General features: G+C 44.3%; 1 protein-coding gene across 1 annotated transcript; it reads right to left on the bottom strand.

The window, feature by feature from the left end:
- Positions 1 to 300: 300 nt before the first annotated feature.
- Positions 301 to 729, bottom strand: LOC308356228 (large ribosomal subunit protein mL42-like; the record flags this gene model as incomplete). Its single annotated transcript, XM_080825058.1, has 1 exon — positions 301 to 729. The coding sequence occupies one exon, from the start codon at positions 727 to 729 to the stop codon at positions 301 to 303; it is 429 nt and encodes a 142-aa protein (XP_080681184.1).
- Between the last annotated feature and the right edge of the window lie 22,704 nt (positions 730 to 23,433).

Below are 23,433 nucleotides of genomic sequence, written 5' to 3'. Positions count from 1 at the left end.
GCTTGTCTTGTTTCTTAAATTTCACATGTGAGTTAGATCATACAGTATTTGTCTTTCTCTGACTTATTTCACTAAGCATAGTACTCTCTAGCTCTAGCCACATCATTGCAAATGACAAGATTTTATTCTTTTTTATGGCTGAGTAATATTTCACCACATGTATTATACCACCTTTTTTTTTTACATGAACACATTTTATTATTTTGCTATATAACATATTAGTGAATATACTCAATGCATTTTCTCAAATGGCAAATGAGACACAAGATAAGATCTTTTTGATTCCTGAAAACCTCAGTATCATCTGTCTTTTGGAGGATCCAGTTTCCTACGATGTCTGTGATACTGTCCACGAGGATACCAACGGTGCTTAGTAGTAGAGAACATTTTGCTAAGTTGTTCTATCATGGGTCCTTGATCAGAGTGCTCATTTTTTTCTTCTAATCTGGTTTTCAGCACTTGGTCATGTGTTTCTTCATTATTATGCAGAGGATCTGGCTGAGGAATAGGTTGTATATGTTCATATGGAATGTCCACAGAAGCGTGGTAGCACACTCTCATCCTGCCATCAGATGTCAAAGCAAACTCTACTTTGCAATTATAGTCATCTGGTAGAGGAGAATATGTAGATTTATGACAAACGCAATAGAAAGCTCCATTTTGAATTGGAAATAAATGTTTCCAGATAGTTCTGTTTGATATCACCCATTTTACTGCTGCTAACGCCATGGTGAATCAAGATGCTTATCGGGTGGTATGAAAGAAGATGATTTGAAGAGAAACTGATTTTAAAATCTTCTTCAGGGTATATCCGTTTTCATTCCTGACAGCTGCTCACCATGAGCCCGGCCTTTTACCTCAATATGCCACATTTTCTTTTTCCTTTTTTTTTTTTTTTTTAAACATTTTCTTTATCCATTCACCAGCCAATGGACACTTGGGCTGTTTCCATAGCTTAGCTATTGTAGATGATGCTGTTATACACAAGGGATGCATGTGTCCCCTTGAATTAATGTTTTTGTATTTTGGTGGTAAGTACCTATTAGTGCAACCTCTGGGTCATAGGGTAGCTTTATTTTTAATTTTTGAGGAACCTCTATACTGTTTTCCACAGTGGCTGCAGCAGCTTGCATTCCCACCAACAGTGCAGGAGGGTTTCCTTTCCTCTGTATCCTCACCAATACTTTTTTTCTTGTGTTGTTGATTTTAGCCCTTCTGACTGGTGTGAGGTGGTATCTCATTGTAGTTTTGATTTGCATTTCCCTGATGATGAATAATGTTGAGCCTCTCTTCATGTGTCTGTTGGCCATCTGAATGCCTTCTTTGGAAAAATGTTCGTCTGTGTCCAATTTTTGTAAAGATTTTACTTTAAAGCAGTCTCTATACCCATCCTGGGGCTTGAACCCACAACCCTTAGGTCTGAGCCAGCCAGGTGCCCCATCTGATGCCTATTTTTTAAAAGAATAGTTTTTTGGGTATTGAATTGTATCTGTTCTTTTTTTCTTTCTTTCTTTTATTATTATTTTTTTTAATAGAGAGACAGAGTGAGCATTGTGGGAGAAGGGCAGAAGGAGACAGAGAATCTCAAGCAGGCTCCACACTCAGCACAGAGCCCAACACAGGGCTCGATCTCATGACCCCAAGATCATGACCTGAGCTGAAATCAAAAAAGTCAGATGCTTAACCAGCTGAGCCACACAGGCACCCTTGTATCAGTTCTTTATATATTTTGGATACTAACCCTTTATCTGATATGTCACTTGCAAATATCTTCTCCCATTCAATAGATTACTTTTAATTTTGTCGATTATTTCCTTCACTGTGCAGAAACTTTTGGGGGGGGGTGTAGTCTGAATAGTTTTATTTTTGCTTTATTTCCCTTGCCTCAAGAGGATAATCTAGAAAAATGTTGCTACAGCCCATGCCAGAGACATCCCTGCCTGTGCTCTCTTTCAGGATTTTTATGGTTTCAGGTCTTTAATCCATTTTGAGTTTATTTTTGTGTATGGTGGAGGAAAGTGGTCTAGTTTTATCCTTTTGCATGTGGCTGTCCAGTTTTCCCAACACCATTTGTTGAGGAGACTGTCTTTCTCCCATTGGATATTCATCCTCCTTTGTCGAAGATTAATTGACCATATAATTGTGGGTTTATTTCTGGGTTTTTGGTTGCTTCTCCCTTTTTATGTGAGCCACCATGCTTCATCTGATTTCCCTACTCACAAAATGCATTATTACCTCTCCTCCACTGTTACATTCTCTTTTGCTCTCTCTGACCCTATAGCTTCATTTTTCTGTCATTTAGTAGAGCTTCAGGAAAGAACGGAGATGATTACTTGTTTAGCCGGTACTAAACAGAGCAAAGCATGCAAAAGTGCCTTGCAAACAAACTCTAAGATGTCAAACAAATGTGATTTATTATCATGTGGTTCCTAAGACACCTTGATAGGTTTCTCCCTCTCTCGGCTTTTGTCAAAGTGAGCATTTGAGCAACTGCAGCCATCCATCTAGCCATAATCCTAAAAATCTTTGTTGATTTTGTTTTGTTTTGTTTTCGTTAAGAAGATTTGCTACCTTTATTGGGGTGTTGTTTTCAGGTCCTATAACCCAAAATATAATTTTATAATAGTTAAAAATGCAAAGCAATTAAACCATCATAGCTATAAAGGGACAAAAATGAAATTCTTTTTTTTTTTTAAAGATCTTATTTATTTGACACAGAGAGAGAGCAGAAGTAGGCAGAGAGGCAGGCAGAGAGAGAGAAGGAAGCAGGCTCCCCGCTGAGCAGAGAGCCCGATGCGGGGCTCGATCCCAGGACCCTGAGAGATCATGACCTGAGCCGAAGGCAGAGGCTTAACCCACTGAGCCACCCAGGTGGCCCCCAAAATGAAATTCTTAAACGAAGGTCAAGGGCATGAAACTTAGAGTGTAATCAAATAACCAGCCTTTTAAATGCCAGTTTAAGGGGCGCCTGGGAGCCTCAGTCAGTTAAGTGTCTGCCTTGGGTTCAGGTCATGATCCAGGGTCCTGGGATCAGGCCCAAGGCAGCAGCTGTCAAATGAATACATAAAATCTTAAAACAATGCCAGTTTAAAAGTTTAAAAAAGAACAACTTTTAAGTATCCAAAGTGATCTTTGTAAATTAATTGTTGAAATAATTGATGAAAATAAAGGAAAAGACCATCAATTACGTGCGCTATTCAAAACAAGTTGCAGAGAACAATAGCAATTTCTAACCTGAAGGAAATGCATCCCGCTGGGAGCTCTGGGCAAAGTCCTGTAGACTCAGCTCAGGGTCAATGCTCCCTGGGGGGCCCGCCCAGGGCTCCAGGGCGTGCCTCCTCCCTGCAGCCCCCAGGCCCCTGTGCAGATCCTTCTGCGCACCTTCTCCCTCTTCTGAAGTTGCTCTTTTCCTTCCCGGTTCAGCCTTCAGGCGCAAACTGTCTCTCGTGGATCCTGTGCACCCAGCCCCCAGCACAGTGCCAGCCCTACAGTCGCTCCTAAGCATCGGGAGGAGTGAAACGCCGCAGACCGCCACTTCCAGCATCTCCTCGTCTTCGGGGGAAATACTTCCAAGGGAGGTGACTGGATATTCCGCTGGAAACATTAAGAAAACAAAGCCCCGATCTCTCCTTCGTCCCCTCTCCAGACAGAGGGAAAGTCGCGGATCTGCCCGCCGGATCGTCTCATCTTTTCGCACAACGGGAGAAACAGGACGGAGCCGGCAACAGCGGACGGCCGAGCCGCGCGCGCTGAGCACGCGGGGGGAGGCAGCGTGGGTCCTGGCAGCTCCTCGCGTTCCAGGAGGAGCACCTGCTCTGCCGGCCGCGGGGAAGGGAGGGCTCAGAATGGCACAGGCGCCCCCACTCACGGACGCGCAGGGACTCCCCTGTCCTGTAGGCGAGGGGAAGGGGGCGTCAGGGGGAGGTCCGGGGAAGCTGACTTGGGACGTGGACCCAACACCACGGAAAGGACTCGGATTTCCCCTGCCATGCGAAGAGGATGAAATTCCCCACCTGTCCTTCTCTGAGGCCGCTAGACGCGCTCAGGGCTCACGAGGTAGGGCGGGCAGGCTTGGGGCTTGGGGCCGAGGCCAGGAGGCCAGGGAGGGAGGCTCCTTTAGCTTCGTGGTTGAGAACGCGCCGTCCCTCTGTTGCGGACGCCCTCGAGTGGGCACGGCACGCTGGTTTTCGGGGGATGGGCGTGATCGTGTCGGACTGATGAAAGCGGTGACCCAGACAAGCAGGCAAGGGCCCACAGACAGGGTGGCCGGGGCAGAGCCTGAGCCAGGAGGACCAGGGTGTTAACCGAACTGAATGCTCCTCCCCGATCTTCTTTGTTAGTGTCCAAAGTAGTCCCTTGAGATGGTTCCTTACGAAAAGGGTTCTAGGGTCATAGAAATTTGGGAAATGCAGCCTACAGAAAACCCCCTGAGGGATTCACAAGGAACATCAGAATCTGGAAGGTCCCAAGGGGTTCTTCATGAAAGGAAAAATAACAACAACAATAAAAACCGCACAGAAGATGCTTTAACTCTATTTAACCCAGCGTTTCCCAGACACTTTTCTTCGAGTAAGGCTTATTAACATCCTGCAGAAGGTGTTCCATCAGCCACACCATGGGGACTGCTGTCCTACCCAGGCCTTGACTGTGGAATCTTGCCTTTCGTAAGGACACACCTTCCAGAACTTACAGGGAAAGATAGATTTAATTATAATAGTAGCTGCACATTTTAAAAATCTCCTTTTCTCTTGGGACACCTGAGTGGCCCGATTGGTTAAGCATCTGACTTCGGCTCAGGTCATGATCTTGGGGTCCTGGGATCGAGCCCTGAGTCTGGCTCAGTGCCCAGTATGGAGGAGTGGGCTTGTCCCTCCCCCTCTGCCTTCCCCCACTTGTGCTCTCTCTCTCTCAAATAAATAAATAAAATCTTAAAAAAAAATAAAAATCTTTTCTTAAATAACATGTCAGAGTAGAAAATTCACCAAGTTTCTTAAATGTTGTTTTGTTGGGACGCCTGGGTGGCTCGGTTGGTTGAGCGGCTGCCTTCAGCTCAGGTCATGATCCCAGCGTCCTGGGATCGAGTCCCACATCGGGCTCCTTGCTCAGCGGGGAGCCTGCTTCTCCCTCTGCCTCTGCCTGCCTCTGTCTGCCTGTGCTCACTCTCTCTGACAAATAAATAAATAAAATCTTAAAAAAAAAAAATGTTGTTTTGTTTTTCCAATTAGCTTTTTAAAGATGAATTTTAGTTTTTTTTAAAGATTTTATATATTTATTTGAGAGAGAGGGCTTGTAAGTGCAGGGGAGTAGTAGGGAGGGGCAGAGGGGGAGGGGGAGCAGAGAATCCCCAAGCAGTCCCCCCGCTGAGCACTGACATCCCAGGACCCTGAGATCATGACCGTAGCAAAATCAAGAGTTGATAGCTTAACCTACTGAGCTACCCAGGCACCCTGAAGATGAACTTTAATTTTTATTTTTTTATTTTTATTTTATATATTTTTAAGATTGTTTTATTTATTCATTTGACAGGGAGACAGAGACAATGAGAGAGGGAACACAATCAGGGTGAGTGGGAAAGGGAGAAGCAGGCTTCCCACGGAGGAGGGAGCCCAATGCAGGGCTCCATCCCAGGACCCTGGGACCATGACCTGAGCCTAAAGCAACCACCTAAGGACTAAGCCACCCAGGCACCCCTGAACTTTATTTTTTAGTGCAGTTTCGGGTTCATAAACAACTCAGCGGAAAGTACAGGGAGTTCCTCTGTGCCCCCTTCCTCCACTCAGGCACAACCTCCCCCACTATCTGCATGGCCCACCAGGTGGTACATTTATTACCACTGAAGAACCGACACTGACACATCATTATCACCCCAAGTCCACAGTGAATATTGGGGTTCACCCTCTTGTTGTCCTTGGAGTTTGGATAAATGTATCGGGACATGTATCCATTACTATAGTATCATGCAGAGTATTTTCACGGCCCCAGACATCCTCTGGGCTCTGCCTCTTCACTCCTCCCCTCCAACCCATGGCCACCACTGCTCTCACTGCTGTCCCCACCATTTTGCCTTTTCCGGAACGTGATGTCGGTGGACTCCTTACAATACGTTGTTGTTAAACCTTACTTATTGTATTTCTATGTCAAAGGATATTTTTAATTTTTAATTTCTATTAATTGAAGTAGAGTTGACCTGCAGCATGAGAGTAGTTTCAGGTGTACAACTTAGTGATTTGACATTTATATATGTTAGGAAATGGTCACCACTGTTAAGTCTAATTACGGTCTATTACCATACAAAGTTATTACAATATTATTGGCTTTATTCCCTGTGCTGTACTTTATATCCCCTTGACCTGTTTATTTTACAGCTGGCAGACTGTACCTTTTAACCCCTTCACCTATTTTACCCATCCCCTCACCCCTTCCCTTCTAGCAACCACCAGTTTGTTCTCCGTATCTATGAGTCTGTTTCTGATTTGCTTTGTTTGTTCACTTGTGGGTTTTTTTTTTTAGATTTCACAAATAAGTGAAATCATACGGTATTTGTCTTTCTCTGTTTGACTTATTTCACGTAGCATAACGCCTTCTAGGTCGGTAAAAAGGATACGTTTAAAAGGGCAGGTGGAGAGGGGCGCCTGGGTGGCTCAGTGGGTTAAGCCGCTGCCTTTGGCTCAGGTCATGATCTCAGGGTCCTGGGATCGAGTCCCGCATCGGGCTCGCTGCTCAGCAGGGAGCCTGCTTCCCTCTCTCTCTCTCTCTGCCTGCCTCTGTCTACTGTGATCTCTCTCTGTCAAATAAATAAATAAATCTTAAAAAAAAAAAAAAAAGGGCAGGTGGAGAAAATGGCACCTTTCCATGGCTGGAAGATCACTAGCTCATTCTGATGACAGCGTTCTCAACCTTGGCACAACTGACATTTTGGACAAGATGAGGGGACTGTCCTGCGTGTTGTAGGATGTTTAGTACCGTCGCTGGCCTCTACCTCCTAGATGCCGGTAGGACACCCTCCTTAAGCTGTGACAATCAAAACGACTCACACTGTTGCCTAATGTCCCCCGATGGGAAAAAAAAATCACCCTGATTCAAAACCACTGGTGTAAAGGGAAACCCAGACTTCACCAGAAAATCTCAAAAGCATTTTCCATCTGGTCATTTACCTCTTGTAAGCATTGGGTCACCTGAAATGTGTGGTAGGGAGAAGACAGACTATGTATGAAGACCCAAGAGTTCCTGAAGAAACATGCCAAGAACATTGGCTTTTCATCTTACAAAACAAACTGCGTTAACCCTCGGCTGGGACAGGACATTAGTCAGGTCACAAAGTCAAAGGAGAAAAGGAGAGGTTGTGTTCCCCTGAAGTCTGTTACAGGAGGATATTCAAACCTTCATTTTGGGGTTATCTATCTACACATCTTCTCTGGCTCTCCAAACCCATCTGGTTCTGTGCAAGTGTTTTCTTAACCATTCCTAGGGGGGAAATACTTGCTCTCTTTGAGAATTAAAAGCTAATACTTGCTGTAACCATTTCAGACTGTAAAATCAATCAGATAAAAAAGGACCTACTAGAAATGTGGAGTGAGATATGTCTGGTCTAATAAACTGCTTGAGGGAGTAACCAAAGACCATGTAACCAAAGCTGGACAAACTTCCCAAAAAGTACGTGGGGAAAAGAAGACCATTCACCATGTCACTCATCAAAGAGACACACACACTTTTTTTAAATTTATTTTTTATTTTTTTTAGTGTCATGCCCTTTCTCTTAAGGTAAAGCCCCAAGTCCTTAATCATGGACATGGGTCTACCAGCCCCGTATGACTTGACGCCTGCAGGTCTCCCTAGTCCCCTTCCACATCCCTCCTCTCCCCACCCCCACTGTTCAGTCAGATTGGACTTCTGCTACCTCACAGCTTTACACTTGCTGTTCCCACCACCTGGGACACACTTTTCTCCTCTCCTTTTCCCCTTCCTATTGTCTTGAAAACACCTACAGCTTCTTGAGATTTCAGTTTAAATGTTTCGCTATCCCCACTGTCTAGGCAGATCTGTTATGGTCTGGTAACACCTTGCTGTCCCTTGTCACGGCACTTTGTGTCCCTTGTAATGAACCAGTCAGTAGCGATAACTTAATATTTGTCTCTTTCACTGAACTTGAGTGTCTGTGTCTTCACACACCCACGGTAGTGTCCTCCCCGTGCCTTACGGCACCTGCCATGTTGTAGGTGCCCAGGAAGCATCCATCGAACGATGCGTGAGGAACCACTTCACAGCTGCTAAGATGGCGGTAGTGAAAATAAATGGGGGAAGGGGCGGATAACAGGGGTTGGCAAGGGTTTGGAGAAATCAGAAACCTCATTCCCGTTTGGGTTCCAGTTTCAATTTGGGCTAAAAATGTTACAAAAAATATTTCCTTATTAACTTTGTCTGTTCAGCTTCTGACTCAAGAATCATAATTTTTCTTAATTTTGGGGAACTCCGTTGGTGAAGCATCCAACTCTTGGTTTCAGCTCAGGGTGGTGAGATCACGCTCCACATTGGGTTCTGCGCTCAGTGTGGAGTCTGCTTGTTCCTCTCCCTCTGTTCGTGCCCCTGCTCGTGCTCTCTCTCTCTCTCTCTCTCAAATACATAAATAAATAAAATCTTAAAAAGATCATTTTTCTTAATTTCCTTTCTTTCACCTTTTCCCTGGAACCTTCCTTCAGACCAAGGGCTGTGTCCCTGGCTCAGCTCTTTAAAATATTTTTTTCAGTTCGTGTTTCCTATCCCAGTTTCTGTTTTCTCATTGGCAGTGGCAGCATAGCAGTTCACCAGGCGGAGGGCTTATGTCACCATTTCCTATCGAGCAGTATTTAGGGTGCTTCTGACTTTCTGATATTGTGGGGAAAATGCTGCGATGGGGACACCTGGCTGATTCAGTCGGGGAGCATGCGACTCTTGATCTCAGGGTTGCGACTTCAAGACCCACATTGGGTGTAGAGATTACTCAAAAATAAAATCTTTTTTTCTAAAATGTCACAATAAAGATCCCCAAACATAACTGTTTCTATATATCTGATGGTTTTCTCAGAATAAATTTCTAAAAATGGAACTAAGAAGTTAAAGGGGCTAAGCATTTCTTAAGATTATAGACATATTTCGTCCAGTGTTTTTTCCGTTAGGTTAAGCTTGCTCCTCATACTTAACTCGGGGTCTATGTGAGTTCCCCTGCTAACTCTATACCCACCCTTTACTTTTTCTGTATCAGCTCCTTCATCTGCCCAGTTTCCTTTTTTCCTCACCGCTTCCCTATTGGCAACCACATGGCTTGATTTCCAGGTCTCATTACTCTCCTGATTGATTTGTTCACTGAATAAATATTTATTGAGCCCCTACCATGTGCCAGAAACTGTGCTTGGCCAACTGAAGCAAACAGCTATCCAGATCATAACAGAATGGGATAAGCATTCCGAGGGACACCAACGGAGTAAGAGGGAGAATAAATCTCCCTTCCTTTGATAGGTTTTTAGGAAAGTCCTTTCTGATAAGATGAACCCGAAGGATGCGTAGGCACTAACTGGCTGATAAGTACATGAAAAGATGGTTGACACCACTGGTGCTAAGGGCAATGCAAATCAAAACCGCGACAAGGTGCCGCTTCACAGTTGCTAAGATGGTGGTAATGGAAATAAATGTGGGAAGGGGCGGATAACAGGGGTTGGCAAGGATTTGGAGAAATCAGAAACCCTGAACACTGCTTGTGGGAGTGCAGAATGGACCCACTGCTGTGGAAAATGGTGTGGCACTCCCTCAAACGGTTGAACCCAGAGTTGCCACATGGCTCAGTAATTTAACTCGTGGGTATGGACTAAAGAGAATTGAAAACATACATTCACCCAGAACCAGTACATGAATGTTGATAACAGCATGAACATAATAGCCAGAGAGTAGAAGCAACTCCGGCGTCCATCACCAGATGAATGGATAAACAGAACGCGGTGAATCAGTAAATGCATACAGTGGAATATCATCCAGCCATGAAAAGGAAAGCAGCACTTTGCTCTCCTACAGTCTGGTCCCCAAATGGCAAATCATGTCATGAAGACTCTCCTAGTGCTTCTCCTCACACTTAAGGTGAAATCTGAGCTCCTCATCCAAGTTTACCAAGTACCAGATAATCTGGCTCCTACCTGCCTCTCGGGACCTCTTCTCCTAGGTGTTCCTTTGTCCACTAGATGCTAAGGCACACTTGTCTTCTTGTCTGTGCTTAAAACACTCCAGGGTAATTTGTACCGTAGGGTTTCTTCTGTTGAAAATATTTTCTCTTCCAGTCTTGGCTTGACTGGCTCCATCGAATCATCTGGAGCTCATCTTAAATGTCATTTCCTCAGAGTTCCCTCTCGTGATCACTTTGTGTAAACAAGCCGTGTAGTTGCCTTCTCTCGGGACATTCGGGGTCAGCTGTGTATGGAGGCTCAATGCCGACCGATTTTGTTCCTTGTCTGCCTTTCCCCACTAAAATCTAAGCTCGATGAGACGTAGGGACCTCATCACTGAGAACAGTGCCTGAATGAATGAATAGTGAATGAATGAATAAAAGCCTTTTCATGGAAAAATAAAAACAGAAGGAAGCACTGACACATACGACAACATGATGCCCAGTGAAAAAAGCCAGATAAAAAAGGCTACATATTGTGATTCCGTTTTTATGAAGTGTTCAGAAGAGGCAAATCTGTAGAGACAAAACATAGATCAGTGATTGCTATGGGCTGGGCGAGGCGGAATGGGGAATCACTGCTTTTAATGGATATGATGGTGTTTTTTGGGTAGGGTGATGAAATTGTTCTGAAATTGGATCGTGGTGGTGATTGCACAACATTGTAAATGTGCTGTAGGATGATTAAAATGGGGAGATTTATGTGAGGTGAATTATTTTCTTCTGAGGTGAAATTCACCTCACATCAAATTCACCATTTTAAAGTATACAATTCAGTGGCATTGAATACATTCACAAGGAAAGTGAACGAAGACAATGCTCATACATCATATGTGGAAAGGATGTCTGTCTTCCCATTGCCATTTTACGACACACTTTTTATTTTATTTCTTTCTTTATTTATTTGAGAGAGAGAGAACAAGCACACGAGCAGGGACAGGGGCAGAAGTAGAGGGAGACAGAGAATCCTCCAGCAGACTCCCTGCTGAGCGCAGAACCCGACGTGGGGCTCGATCTCATGACCCTGAGAACATGACCCAAGCCAAAAGCAAGAGTCAGACCCTTAACCAACCGAGCCACCGAGGCGCCCCATGCTGCACTTTTTAGAAGAAACTTCCAAGGAAAGATATTATGAAAGACTCCCGCCAGGATCTTCATTTGGCTTACACTTGGTGAGAGCTGTGAAGCTCTGACATCAGTGCATTGGGAATTACATGGCACTGCTATGACTTCCATGAACTTTTTGATACCAAAAGTTTTGCAGGGATCAGTCAGAAACAATCAATCGGGAAAGCGCAGCAAATGCAGAAGGACAGGAGCTGCGTTACCACAGCTGAGCTGAGCGTGGGGGACGCAGCGGGGAAGCAGGGGAGGGAGACAACTGCAAGGAACAGGAGTCAAGCACACGCCCAAATTGGTGGAGACCGATACGGCCTTGTCCTTTCTCTGTGTTCATATGACCACCCTCTCCAATGCTACACTTCCTGTTATGGGCACTGAATGAGGTCAGCGTGTTGGCACTCAGAGACCAGTCCTCTTGTGTGTTCCGATGATGGACGTTTGCCCAGATCAGGAGGAGCACCATGAAGAATGAGATTGTCCATTCGTCCTTCCATCCATCCGGGCAGGAAGGTGTTACGGAACAGCAAGGACACACAAGGCGCATATGGCTTAATAAATGGAAAATGGGGACGTGGCTGCGTTGATCACTAGGGTGAAGTCCCAGCAGCTCTCTCTGCGTGGGAATTCAATCCACGGTGAGGCAGGAAGACTTCAGAAGGCAACCGCTCGCGTGAAGTGGGAACAGAGGTCTCCACTGTGAATTCCGTGCGACGATCGTTCCCTACGAGAGAGGAAGAAGCCTGACAAGATTTTATATTGGGTTTCAAAAACTTGGAAGGTAATTTGGGGGAATTTTCCTACGCCTGGGGGGGGGGTGACCCTTGTCCCACATAATCCACAGATGTATTTTTCTTCGTTTCCAATGATGGGTGTTTACAAAATTAGCCCCGTACTTTGAATGACGGGTCTGAAGAAGCGACGTAATCTGCAACTTCTGGCCTTTAAACGTGCGCTGTAGTTGGTACCGACCGCTCCGATTTTAACCTGCGCGTGAGAAAAATATACGGCAGCTCTGTCTTTTGGCGATTGTTTTGCTATGGTTGTTGTCGTTGGTTTGCTTTTTGTTCAAAGCAAGTCATTTATACCTCTCCGTTCCCTGATCTGTGTCATATGGGGATGCTAAATGAGTAAGAGGGTTGCTGGGGTTACACGAGCTAGTGCGTGGGAAGAGATTGGAGGGCAATGCCTGGTACACAGTGAGTACTTTATTATTGTTGTTATTGTCGTTAAAATATATACAAGCTGACACAGTTCAAACCCACCAAGAATATTTAGTGTTTTTGGTAACACGGTATAGTTTAAAGCTTCGCCATGTGAAGATAGGCCATTTTTCCTGGTGATTACCAAGGTCTCTGGGGATAAAGAGAGATTTGGATATTACAGCGAGTTAGGGTTTCATGGTGACAAGGTGAGGGAACGGAGGTGACCAAATACAGGGAAAGCACACAGAGTTCTTGCCCTAGTAACTTCTGATGGGAAAGCTGTGCTTTCCTCTGGATTGAGGACAACACGATAGAGGGGGAACAGCGGTGGGTCTGCAGGGGACTATAAGAGCAGGTTGCAGTGTGAGGGACCCAGAAATGATGGTGACAGGGACATAAGTAACCACTATCCAAGAAATCGGGATCAGAGCTGTGCGGGATCAGAAGGGATGCAAGCATGGCGCTTGGGTGGGACCTTAGTATTTCCAGGGAAGATTCAGGTTCACAATCAAAAATTGGGTGAAATAAAAAGAAAAAATTGAAGAGGGCTGGGGGAAGAATTCTAATATTGTAGAGAGCACTGGTCAGTGGAGTGAGGATGGCAATTACAGGAGAACTCAGGTGGCCTCTTACAAGTCAGCCTTTCTGTGCCTCAGTTTCCCAACCACAGCATGGAAACTAAATGGAAACCATCTTACTCAACTTTACAAATTTAGGAAGAGAAAAGGAGTTTAAGTTCCTCAAAAGAGACATTTGCTAAATGTAATGATCACGTTTGGATATTGCCCTGTATTTACTCCTCCACGTTAATTTTGGAGTCACCTGGCTGATTTTCTAGTTTAGAAATTAAGAATTTCTAATGAAATTCTTTTGGATTTTTTGGTTGAGACTGAGTTAAATGTATACATTAATTTGGGAAGAATTGACAGAGCTTTAATATTACATCTTTCCTTTGGGGGACAGGACATGTGTCTCCATTTATACAAGTCACCCTTCCAGTGCTCCAGGAGAGACTTCCAGGTTTTTTCGTAAAGGTTCCTTTACATTTCTTATTTTGTTTATAATTAGGGATTTTTACACTCTTTGGTTGCTATTCTTTTTAAGCAACTTCAAAAAAATTTTTTTATTTTTTTAATTTCTTGTCAGTGTTCCAGAATTCATTGTTTATGCACCACACCCAGTGCTCCATGCAATACCTGCCCTCCTTAATCCCCACCACCAGGCTCACCCAGCCTCCCACCCCTCTCCCCTCCAAAACCCTCAGTTAGTTTCTCAGAGTCCACAGTCTCTCATGGTTCGTCTCCCCCTCCAATTTTCCCCCAACTCACTTCTCTCCATCTCCCCTTGTCCTCCGTGTTATTCCTTATGCTCCACAAATAAGCGAAACCATATGATAATTGACTCTCTCTGCTTGACTTATTTCACTCAGCATAATCTCCTCCAGTCCCTTCCATGTTGATACCAAAGTTGGGTATTCATCCTTTCTGATGGAGGCATCATACTCCATTGTATATATGGGCCATACCTTCTTTTTCCATTCATCCGTTGAAGGGCATCTTGGTTCTTTCCACAGTTTGGCGACTGTGGCCATTGCTGCTATTTTTAATTGGACATTTTCACATTGTATTTTGTAACTGATGTATAGGAAAGCTATTTTTTAATATTGATTTTATAACCAGTCACTTTATTGAATTTCTCTTATTCTTTCTAATAGCATTTCTGTTGATTCTCTTGGAGTTTCTAACTACATAGACATAGGAACTGCAAGAGAGAGGGGATGATTTAATCTGTTCTTTTCCAGTAATTGAACTCAATTTTTCATTGTGTCTTTAGTTAGAACTACCGGAACAGGGGTGTCTGGATGGCACAGTTGGTTGGGCATCGGCTTATGATCTCAGGGTTGAGATCAAGTCCCGAATCGGGCTCCATGCTTGGTGTGGAGTCTGCTTGAGATTCTCTCTCTCCCTCTCTCTCTCTGCACCTGCCGCTCGTGCTCTCTCTCTCTCTCTAAAAGATATAGGCAAATCGGGTGCTTGGGTGGCTCAGTGGGTTAAGCCTCTGCCTTTGGCTCTGGTCATGATCTCAGGGTCCTGGGATCAAGCCCCGCATCAGGCTCTCTGCTCAGCAGGGAACCTGCTTCCCCCTCTCTCTCTGCCTACTTGTGATCTCTCTCTCTGTCAAATAAATAAAATCTTTAAAAGAAAAAAAAAGATATAGGTAAATCTTTTTTTTAAAAACCCCAAATGCAAAAATACCTACCAGAACAACACGGAACAATATGGAGAGGGTACACACTGTCTACATTTGTTTTAGATTTTTTAAATGAATGTCTAAAGGACTTATCACTAGGTATGATGCTTGTTGTTGATTTCAGACAGAAAAATTGTATCACTGTAAAGAAGATTCCTTATATTTTTTCTTTACGAGTGGTTTTCCAACATGGTAATTGTTTGAGCTCCTGCTTCTAAAAGCACTTTCCTTAAGGCCCCCATCTCATTTTGGCCAAAAGCTTGTAGATCCATCCCAACTTAATACACGTTGTTGGATTTATTACTTAGTAGTGATAATTTGCATAATCATCAGGACCTGAATATGGGCAGCCCCTTTTAAATTCATACGGTGACAATTAAGCTAAATTCAGGAGAATAGTTATCCCGTGGAAGTGCCACACGGAAGGCATTTCCTTAGATGCTCAAGCAGAGTTTCCCAGGAGGGGTTCACAGTTGGGTTGACGGGCTGGTTACAAGCACAGACTGATGAGTTGTACCGCAGAGCCACTGAAGCAGGTGTGGGGACGGACGCTGGGCTCCCCGCGTGATGCTTCCACACCTGCCACGAAGAGTAAAAGAGCAAGCAAGACATACCGAGCTCGGACAAAAAGGGAAGAGGAGTGTATTTACTCACACTTATCCTCACAGAGTGGAGTTAGCTCACCTGTCATGCTGCCGTGACTCAGCCAGTCTCGAAACCTCCTGGCCACCATGCACTCTGCCGCCGTCATCGGGGCTGAATGCTGACCACTGCTTCTAGAAATTTCCTTTAAATCGTGGATGTTTCCAACCGTGCCCCTGCCGCCGAGGCCCCAGTATGGGCGGCAGAGGAGGCGGAGCTGCTGGAACTCCCTTTTTCAACTTCAAGCCTTGGCAGCTCTACTTTGAACTGTTACCCATCGTGGGGTTCCGGGCAAGATTCTAAGAATAAAAGTTTGGAAATGACTGTTCCACGCCCTTGAACAACATCTTGATTTGACTAAAGAGTTGGGTCGTTTTATGTTGGTGTACAAAATTCTAACAAAGAGGCTTCACCCGAGCAAGTTTGACACAGTCCCTTTTATGTTTTTCTTCCTTTATGGATTTGTCTCAAACAATGAAATCTCTTTGGTATCAGGGACCCTGATTTCGCCTCTAGTGTCTCAGATGCTTCTGTGAATCTGAGGACATTCTGTAGCTATTACTTTTATTACTCAGAAATTCTTTAAAATTTGTATTTTAAAAGGTTTTTTAAAAGATTTTATTTATTTATTTGACAGAGAGAGAGAGAGATCACAAGTAGGCAGAGAGAGGGGGAAGCAGGCTCCCCGCTGAGCTTAGAGCCCCACTCGGGGGTCGATCTCAGGACCCTGAGACCATGACCTGAGCCGAAGGCAGAGGCTTAACTGACTGAGCCACCCAGGCACCCTGTATTTTATAAAAAGGGAGGAAATTTTAAAAACCCCACTGAGAGAAATAAGGGATAATTAATGTAGGCTCTGGGCCCAGGACCAGAACAGGAGCTGGAGTTCCTGGGTAGGGCCCTCTGATCACCTTCTGTTTGTTTAGGTGAATGTCCTCCTTCCCTGCTGGGTCTCATTTTCTTCTTTGATAAAGTGAAGATGCTGGAGCATGAAATTTACAAGATGCCTTCCAGCTCTAAAAGTTGATGACTTATTTGCATGTCAAAGAATTCAACCTAGCCTGCGTATTACAGTACTCCAAGCTCTCCGTCATAAACAAGAAAAACTTTCTGCTTAATCATCAAGCATAGAATAATGTCCTGCACTCGTATATATTAAGACTAATTTATTATAAAATGAATTAATTCAGCATGATAAGTGTTTACTTATGTGTAATTAAAAAGAAATTATTTTAAGGGACTCTGAGCTAATCATTATTCTTATTTTTCTTTTAACTTACACATGATCAGTTAACGTCCTAGGTTCCCGTAAGATCACCGGTTCATTGCGGACAAGGATGCTGCATTAAGAATTTAGTTTTCATTTTTTTTAAAGATTTTATTTATTTATTTGAGAGAGAGAGAGAGTGGGAGAGAGCATGAGACAGGAGAAGGTCAGAGGGAGAAGCAGACTCTCCACGGAGCTGGAAGCCCGATGTGGGACTTGATTCCGGGACTCCAGGATTATGACCTGAACGGAAGGCGGTTGCCTAACCAACTGAGTCCCCCAAGCGCCCAAGGATGCCACATTAAATCAAGCACAGAATCTCATTTCTCCACTTTAGGTTTTAGTTCTCTTTGTATTTATTTTTCAGAACAAGTTTTTTTGTGTGTGTTGTTTTTTTTTTTTTTTTTTCCAGGTAGGACCTTCCTCTCCTCCCACAGCCTCTGCTGAGCTGAAATTTTAAAGGTGTTCCTTTTAGTTGTGCTCCCTAATTTCTCACCAGTGCCCACTGATCGTAACAAAACTGAATTAAGTTGAGTCATGAACCCTTTTATGCATGTAGCAAACACCTTCAGAGCACATCCTGTAGTCCTAGCGGTAGACTAAGACATCGGAAGCAAAGGAGAGGGGATGGTCGTGACCTTGAGCAACTACCAGCCTTCCTGATGCTCTGGAGAAAGGGGAAACCATATCCAGCAAACTGGTTTCATGACAAGGATGATCTATGACCGATGATCATTTCTACCTTTTCAACAGAACTCCTTAGCAACGGTTGCTTGTGGAATATACATTTGACATTTTAACAATATGGTATTGGTTGGACGCAGAGCCCCAGGCATATCTCCTTGCGGTTGTCAAAACAAATTCAATGACAAGATAATGAGTGGGTTCAAGGAATTAATAATATTTTGGTGCAAGCACCACTAACAAAGTGGTAAAAGACAAGAGCTGGGGGGAAAGACGGCTGCTATATATGATGACCATATTTCCCCTCCCCTCCCCCAAATCCTAGTACACTATTTTATAAAAGAGAGATAAGGGGTAAGGCATCTCAGCAGGAAAAAAAAATGCAGCTATAACATATGAAAGAATTTCTCTTACCTTTCCCTCCATCCCAGTTTATTCTTTGCCTAGAGACTGTAGCATAGACCGTATTCCCATGCGGTTGGGTCCCACAGGGTTGGGTACAATAACTTGCCTTGAACAACTCTTCACTTGACTTTCACTTTGCCTTCAGAAGTGCCAGGCACTATGTGAGTCCCTGCTTATTATATAGATGATTCTCTCTGCTTTGCTTGTGTTTCTCCTCGTGTCAAAGGGACACCTGATAGGGTCCCATGAGACTGTGTTTCATTTTCACCTCCCAGCTCCCTCACTTTTGTGAATGAAAGTTAGACATTGCTGTAAGGTTTTTTGGTTCCTGCTTTGTTGGAAAAGCTTTTGGGGGCAATATCTGTGATCACAGGTGTATTAAATGTCAGGCGTCGAATAATTACTCCACTCTGAGCTGATGGTAAACCAGGGGACTAAGCCTTTACTTTTCCTCCCAAGCAAGAGAACTGCCCTTAGGATTCAACCCATCCAAGTCAAACACGCTCAGACTCTGTCCCAATGCATATCCCACGCTACCTAAAAAAAAGAAAAGAAAAAAGGAGAAAGAAAAAAAAATGAATTCACAGAACCTAGGCTAAACATCACCATTAAGAGGAAATTACACGTACCGTATTTCCATGAGAATGGCAAAGAGAAGCAAAATAAATAAATGCCAAGATCCCTCTTGGCGCTTACTGATTTGCCAGATTGTGGCAGAATTTAGGAGAGCAGGGAAAGATGTGATTTCCGTTCTTTGGGATCAAAGAATTTTTTTCAAAATTATTTGTAAAATATAATTTAGCTCTTTATTGTGTGCATTTGAAAATGAAAATAAATGAAAGAATCAGTGGATGCTGACATCTTTCTGTACTTTAAAACCTTTTATGGTCTCTCTGGTGTGAGAACCCAGGGATTATTTTTGTATCATAATTTAATTCCTTGTACTGTGTGTGTTGTCATGTGATCTTTGACATAAATAAAAAAGATAAGCATCAGTGTCCTTAAGTGGAAAGTGGAGTACTAAACAGTTCCAATTAAATGTGCAAAATGTTAGGAACTGCCGGCCGGCGGGTAATGTTGGAGAGTTGTGGTTTTCAAAATACATGTAATTATCTGTGTTTTTGTTTTTGTTTTGTTATTATTATTATTTTTATTTTGTTTTGTTTTTTATTAAGTTACTTGTTAAAATGATATTCGAATCTGCATGCCCTTGGAATATAGATTTTGGTACTGGAGAATGGGAGGAAGCCTATGGTGCTCTGGTTTTCGGATCTAGGCTTGTCAACATGAACAGCATTAAAGAGTTAAGGAGGCGAGCAGCGCACGCGTGCCCAGCCCTCCCTGGGAAGCGCACCGCAGCACCCCACCGACCTGCACGAGCCCACCCGCCAACCACTCCGCCTGCGGGCCGCTCCAGCAGCTCCCACTGCACACCTGCGCGCACCTGCGCCCACACCTGCACACGCACACACCCGTATCCACACTTGCGCCCACCCACGCCCACACCTGCACTTGCCCACGCCCCACCCACGCAACGCGCATCCTCCCGTGCCCACACCCGCACCCCCCAGCGCCCCACCCACACACCTGTGTCCAATACCCATGCACATCTGCGTCCACACCCGCGCAAACCCATGTCCACACTGGCCCACACCGCACGCACCCGCCTGCAGCCGAACCAACCCGTGCCCCCGGAGTCTGCCTCCAACAGGGATTCTTGACCGATGATTCTTCTGTCCGATGCCAGCTCACCTCGGTAACGCCGTGTTTTGAACACAGCAACAATGTATTTTAAAGGCCTGGCCTGTGTGCCTGCAAGTGCGTCTTACAGATTTAGGGCAGAGATACTCCATGCGCGTCCGGAAGGCTAAGGGCCTACCTGCTTGGCAATGTTCACTTGGTCTGCGCAGAGCGGTTCTCGGTAATTGTTTTATCATTTTAGGGCGGCGCATTCACCCCCCTTTTCACCCTGACCCCCGTTAGGAGGCTTTCACGTGGGCCTAATGATTTGGGATGGCCTGTCCTTTAGCGTTTCCTCCTTTTGGAAGAAAAGGATGGATATGAGGAGTGCAAACTACCTCCCAACTCGTGGTTCTGTGGGAAGCTGGATCAGATTCCGCTTCGATTTTTTTGGCATAAATACTTCATAGGCTGCACATTTCCTACTGTGTCACATGGAGGACCCAGAACACTTGGTGGCTTCTCTTTTTGTGATGACAGCACCCTGTGACAGATACGGTCAACCTGATGGGTTCATTATGAAGCTCCCCCCAGAAAAGATAATCATTTCTTTCCTTTTCCCCCCCCCCCCCCCGGATGCGATAATCATTTCTTAAATCCTGTATTCAGTAGTGGTTGCAAAAATGCCAATATTTGAATTGTGTCATTCCTCCTTCATTTATTAGCTGGATCTCTTCTCATCGATTATTTGATGACGCTGAGATGCAATTCATACAGGAAAGGTGGGATAAATGTTGATTCTTTATTTTTATTTACTCAGAAAGAGTTGCTTCCTTAACATCCTTCGGAGGTGAGCAATGAATCTATTTTTGGAGCATTGCTAGGAACCTGTGGATATTATCGTACTTGATGTATCTCAATATACTGCAAGTTCTTTATATACTTATTTGCTTCTTAAAATATCCCACCTTTGGCCAGTGCTCCTGTGTCCTTCTGACACAACCCCAAAGTCTTTTTTTTTTTTTTTAAGATTTTATTTATTTATTTGTCAGGGAGAGCGAGAGAGTGGACAAGCAGGGGGAGTGGCAGGCAGAGGGAGAAGCAGCCTCCCCTCTGAACAAGGAGCTCGATGCAAGACTCGATTCCATGATGCTGGGATCATGACCTGAGCCAAAGACAGATGCTTAACTCACTGAGCCACCCGAATGTTCCACCCCGGAAGTCTTTGACCACTTCCTTGCTTCTGGTACAGCAAGAAGTTCCGGGGTTCAAAGGAGCATATTAAATGACATCATGGGAAAGCAATCAGCAACATTTAGAATGTGAGACACTCTGCAGGACAAATTATTCTGTTTCTCCAATAATTGGTTTATTTGAGGGGTAAAGAAGGGGGTGGGAAACCTACAGATTCGAAGAGATTGGAGAAGCAGCAGATAAATGCAACATCTGGATCTTGTTTGGATCCTGACTTTAAAAATAAAAAAAACTATGAAAAAATACTGTGTGAGAAAATCAAAGAAATTTTTATGCTTGTTGGCTTTTGGATGATATTAAGGAATCATTGCTAACAATTTTAGAGGTAGTAATATGACCAGATATGGCTCTGTTAGAACTCTGTATTTTAGAGATACGGTGCTAAAGTGTCTGTGGATGAAATTATTGGACACCTGAAATTTGTTTCCAAATGATCTCGTTGAGCTGGTGGGAGAAGGTAGATGTAACACAGATGGAGTGAGACTGGTCTCCTGCTGGTAATTATGGAGGTTGGGTGATGGGCACCTGGCGGTGGGTGGGGGTCCCTGTGTTAGTCTCTCCAGCTTTATACCTGTTTGAAAATTGCATAACAAATACTTGGAAATTTATTTTAAAATGGAAAGCACCCTAGAAGGGAGGAGCCGAAGGGGAACGGATTATGGAAAAGCTACGGCAACTCCGTAGATGAAGTCTTGCCCAATTCAGAAATGCGCTCGCCACCTGCCAGAGGCTAGTAGCAGAGTGAGAGGGAGGACCTGGAGTGCTAAGCAAGAATGTTACTACCTTAGTAGTAGGAGTATCGTGTTGTTTGTATTGGATTGTGACTGAGGCACACTGCGGGCCTGTGCCAGGTGCTCGAGTGCATTGACGTCCTGTGATCCTTATTTATAACTTAATGAGAGCCAGACTTGAGGGGAGGGGAGACTGACAGCTGTTCTGCGCAGGGTCATCCTTCCTCCTCTGGTCCGTAAGCATCTACTGAGCATGCGCAAGAGGCTCTCACTCTCCTCTATCTCTCTCACTCTCTCTCTCTCTCTCTCTCTCTCTCTCTCAGAGGTGCTGGGGTATGGTGAGGAGCAAGACACGTTTTTTTAACCTTCTGGTAGCTTATAGCCTCCTGGTGCCTGACACTCTGTGGGGTTCGGGAGGCTATTTAGGAGATAACGGGTTCAAACTCAGAAGCTCATGGAACCTTGGTGACACTTCCTTGTTTAATGCCGAATTGGAAAGAGCAGGGAAGCAGCAACCCCAAGAAGGGGCCCTCCTGATGCTAGAGTTTCCGAGGTGAGCCTCTGAAGGAAGTTGCCTTGTGGATCCTGTGACTTCACAGGATGACCCTCCACAGTGGGGCCAGTTGGTTCCCGTCCCTCAGGACGCCATTGCTCATCGCTGGGCTAGAATATTCTCTCTCTCCTGCTGGGTTCTGTTCACCCTTTACCTCATCTCTGTCTAGGCTCTCAGTGATCTCCTCTTCTCTGAAATCTCTTATGGGTCGCCCTCGTCAATTGAGGACTTAATTCTGTAATTCTATTCTTAATTCTATACAAGGCATAATTCCGTACCTCGCTTGCTGCTTACCAGCTGCCTGTGTACGTTGTGCATCTTTGTTTAAATTGTAAATATTTGGAAGACAGAGACTAGGTCCTGTACTTCATTGATATTCCCCCAGCCAACCCCAAACCGTGGAGTGGGTACTCACTAAATATTATTTAAACGAATAAATTCTGTTTACAACGGTCCAGTGTATGTTAGATGGCAATATGTGGAATGATTAAGAGAACAAGCTCTCTCTCTCTCTCTTCTTAGCTGTGTGCCTTGAAGCAAATCTTACATTCTTTATGCCTTAGTTTTTTCCCTGTGAAATAACGAGGACAGTATCTTCTTCGTGCATGTAAATGCTTAGCACCGTGCCTGGCACACAACAAATATACAGTATATATCAGACCCAATATATGTATTATAAGTAAGGTTTTATTACCTAACTAGAGCACTTTTTTCTACATGTGAGGTCAAATTAAATCAGAAGTAGTCTGCATGGTTTAGTTGGCCGGGGAAGTTGGGGGTGTAGTGGAACCAGAAGGGGCGCTAAAGCTCACCAGAATTCATAGCTCACCTTTGACCCTGGCTGTGAGACCTTGATATTTACAAGGCTCAAATATAAAGAACCTCTCCCAGAGCTTAACACAAAATGGATCTTAGATAAACCATTCTGTTAATATCATCAAATCTATAGTGTCCCCTCTCTATAGACACTATGTCTGCTTAGTAGCTGAGACATTTGTGGTTGTTCACTGACCCCTCTTTTCTAGAAAGTTCTAATCCTCTAGACTGTTATATCTCTCTCCCCCTGAATTCTTGGTATTTAACTATACCACTTATTGCTATGTACTCCCAGGACACTTGATAGATGTAGGCACTTATTGAATTTACATTGAGTGACTTAGAAATTTCCTTTTTCCAGATGCATGTAGACCATCCCCCCTCAACCTCTCAGACCCTCAATCTACCGATGACTAAACTCATCCATTATGTTTTTGTGCTTCTTAATTTTGTTCTCAAGGGGGTAACCTTCATATCTGTGTTCCTTTGTTCCAACCACAGGTAAGATTTTAGATCAGATAGGAGAGAGCATCCCAGGCTGGGGTGAATGATGTTTTGAAGACCAAGTGAATAGTACCTGGAACCAAGAGTACAAAAGGGAAAGAAATTTGGAGAGAGATAAGATAGGGAGGGTGGAGAGA

The sequence above is a fragment of the Martes martes genome (assembly GCF_963455335.1).
Source record: "Martes martes genome assembly, chromosome: 15".
NCBI lineage: Eukaryota > Metazoa > Chordata > Mammalia > Carnivora > Mustelidae > Martes > Martes martes.
The sequence above is the reverse complement of the archived record's forward strand: the minus strand, read 5'-3'. Positions and strand labels throughout refer to the sequence as shown.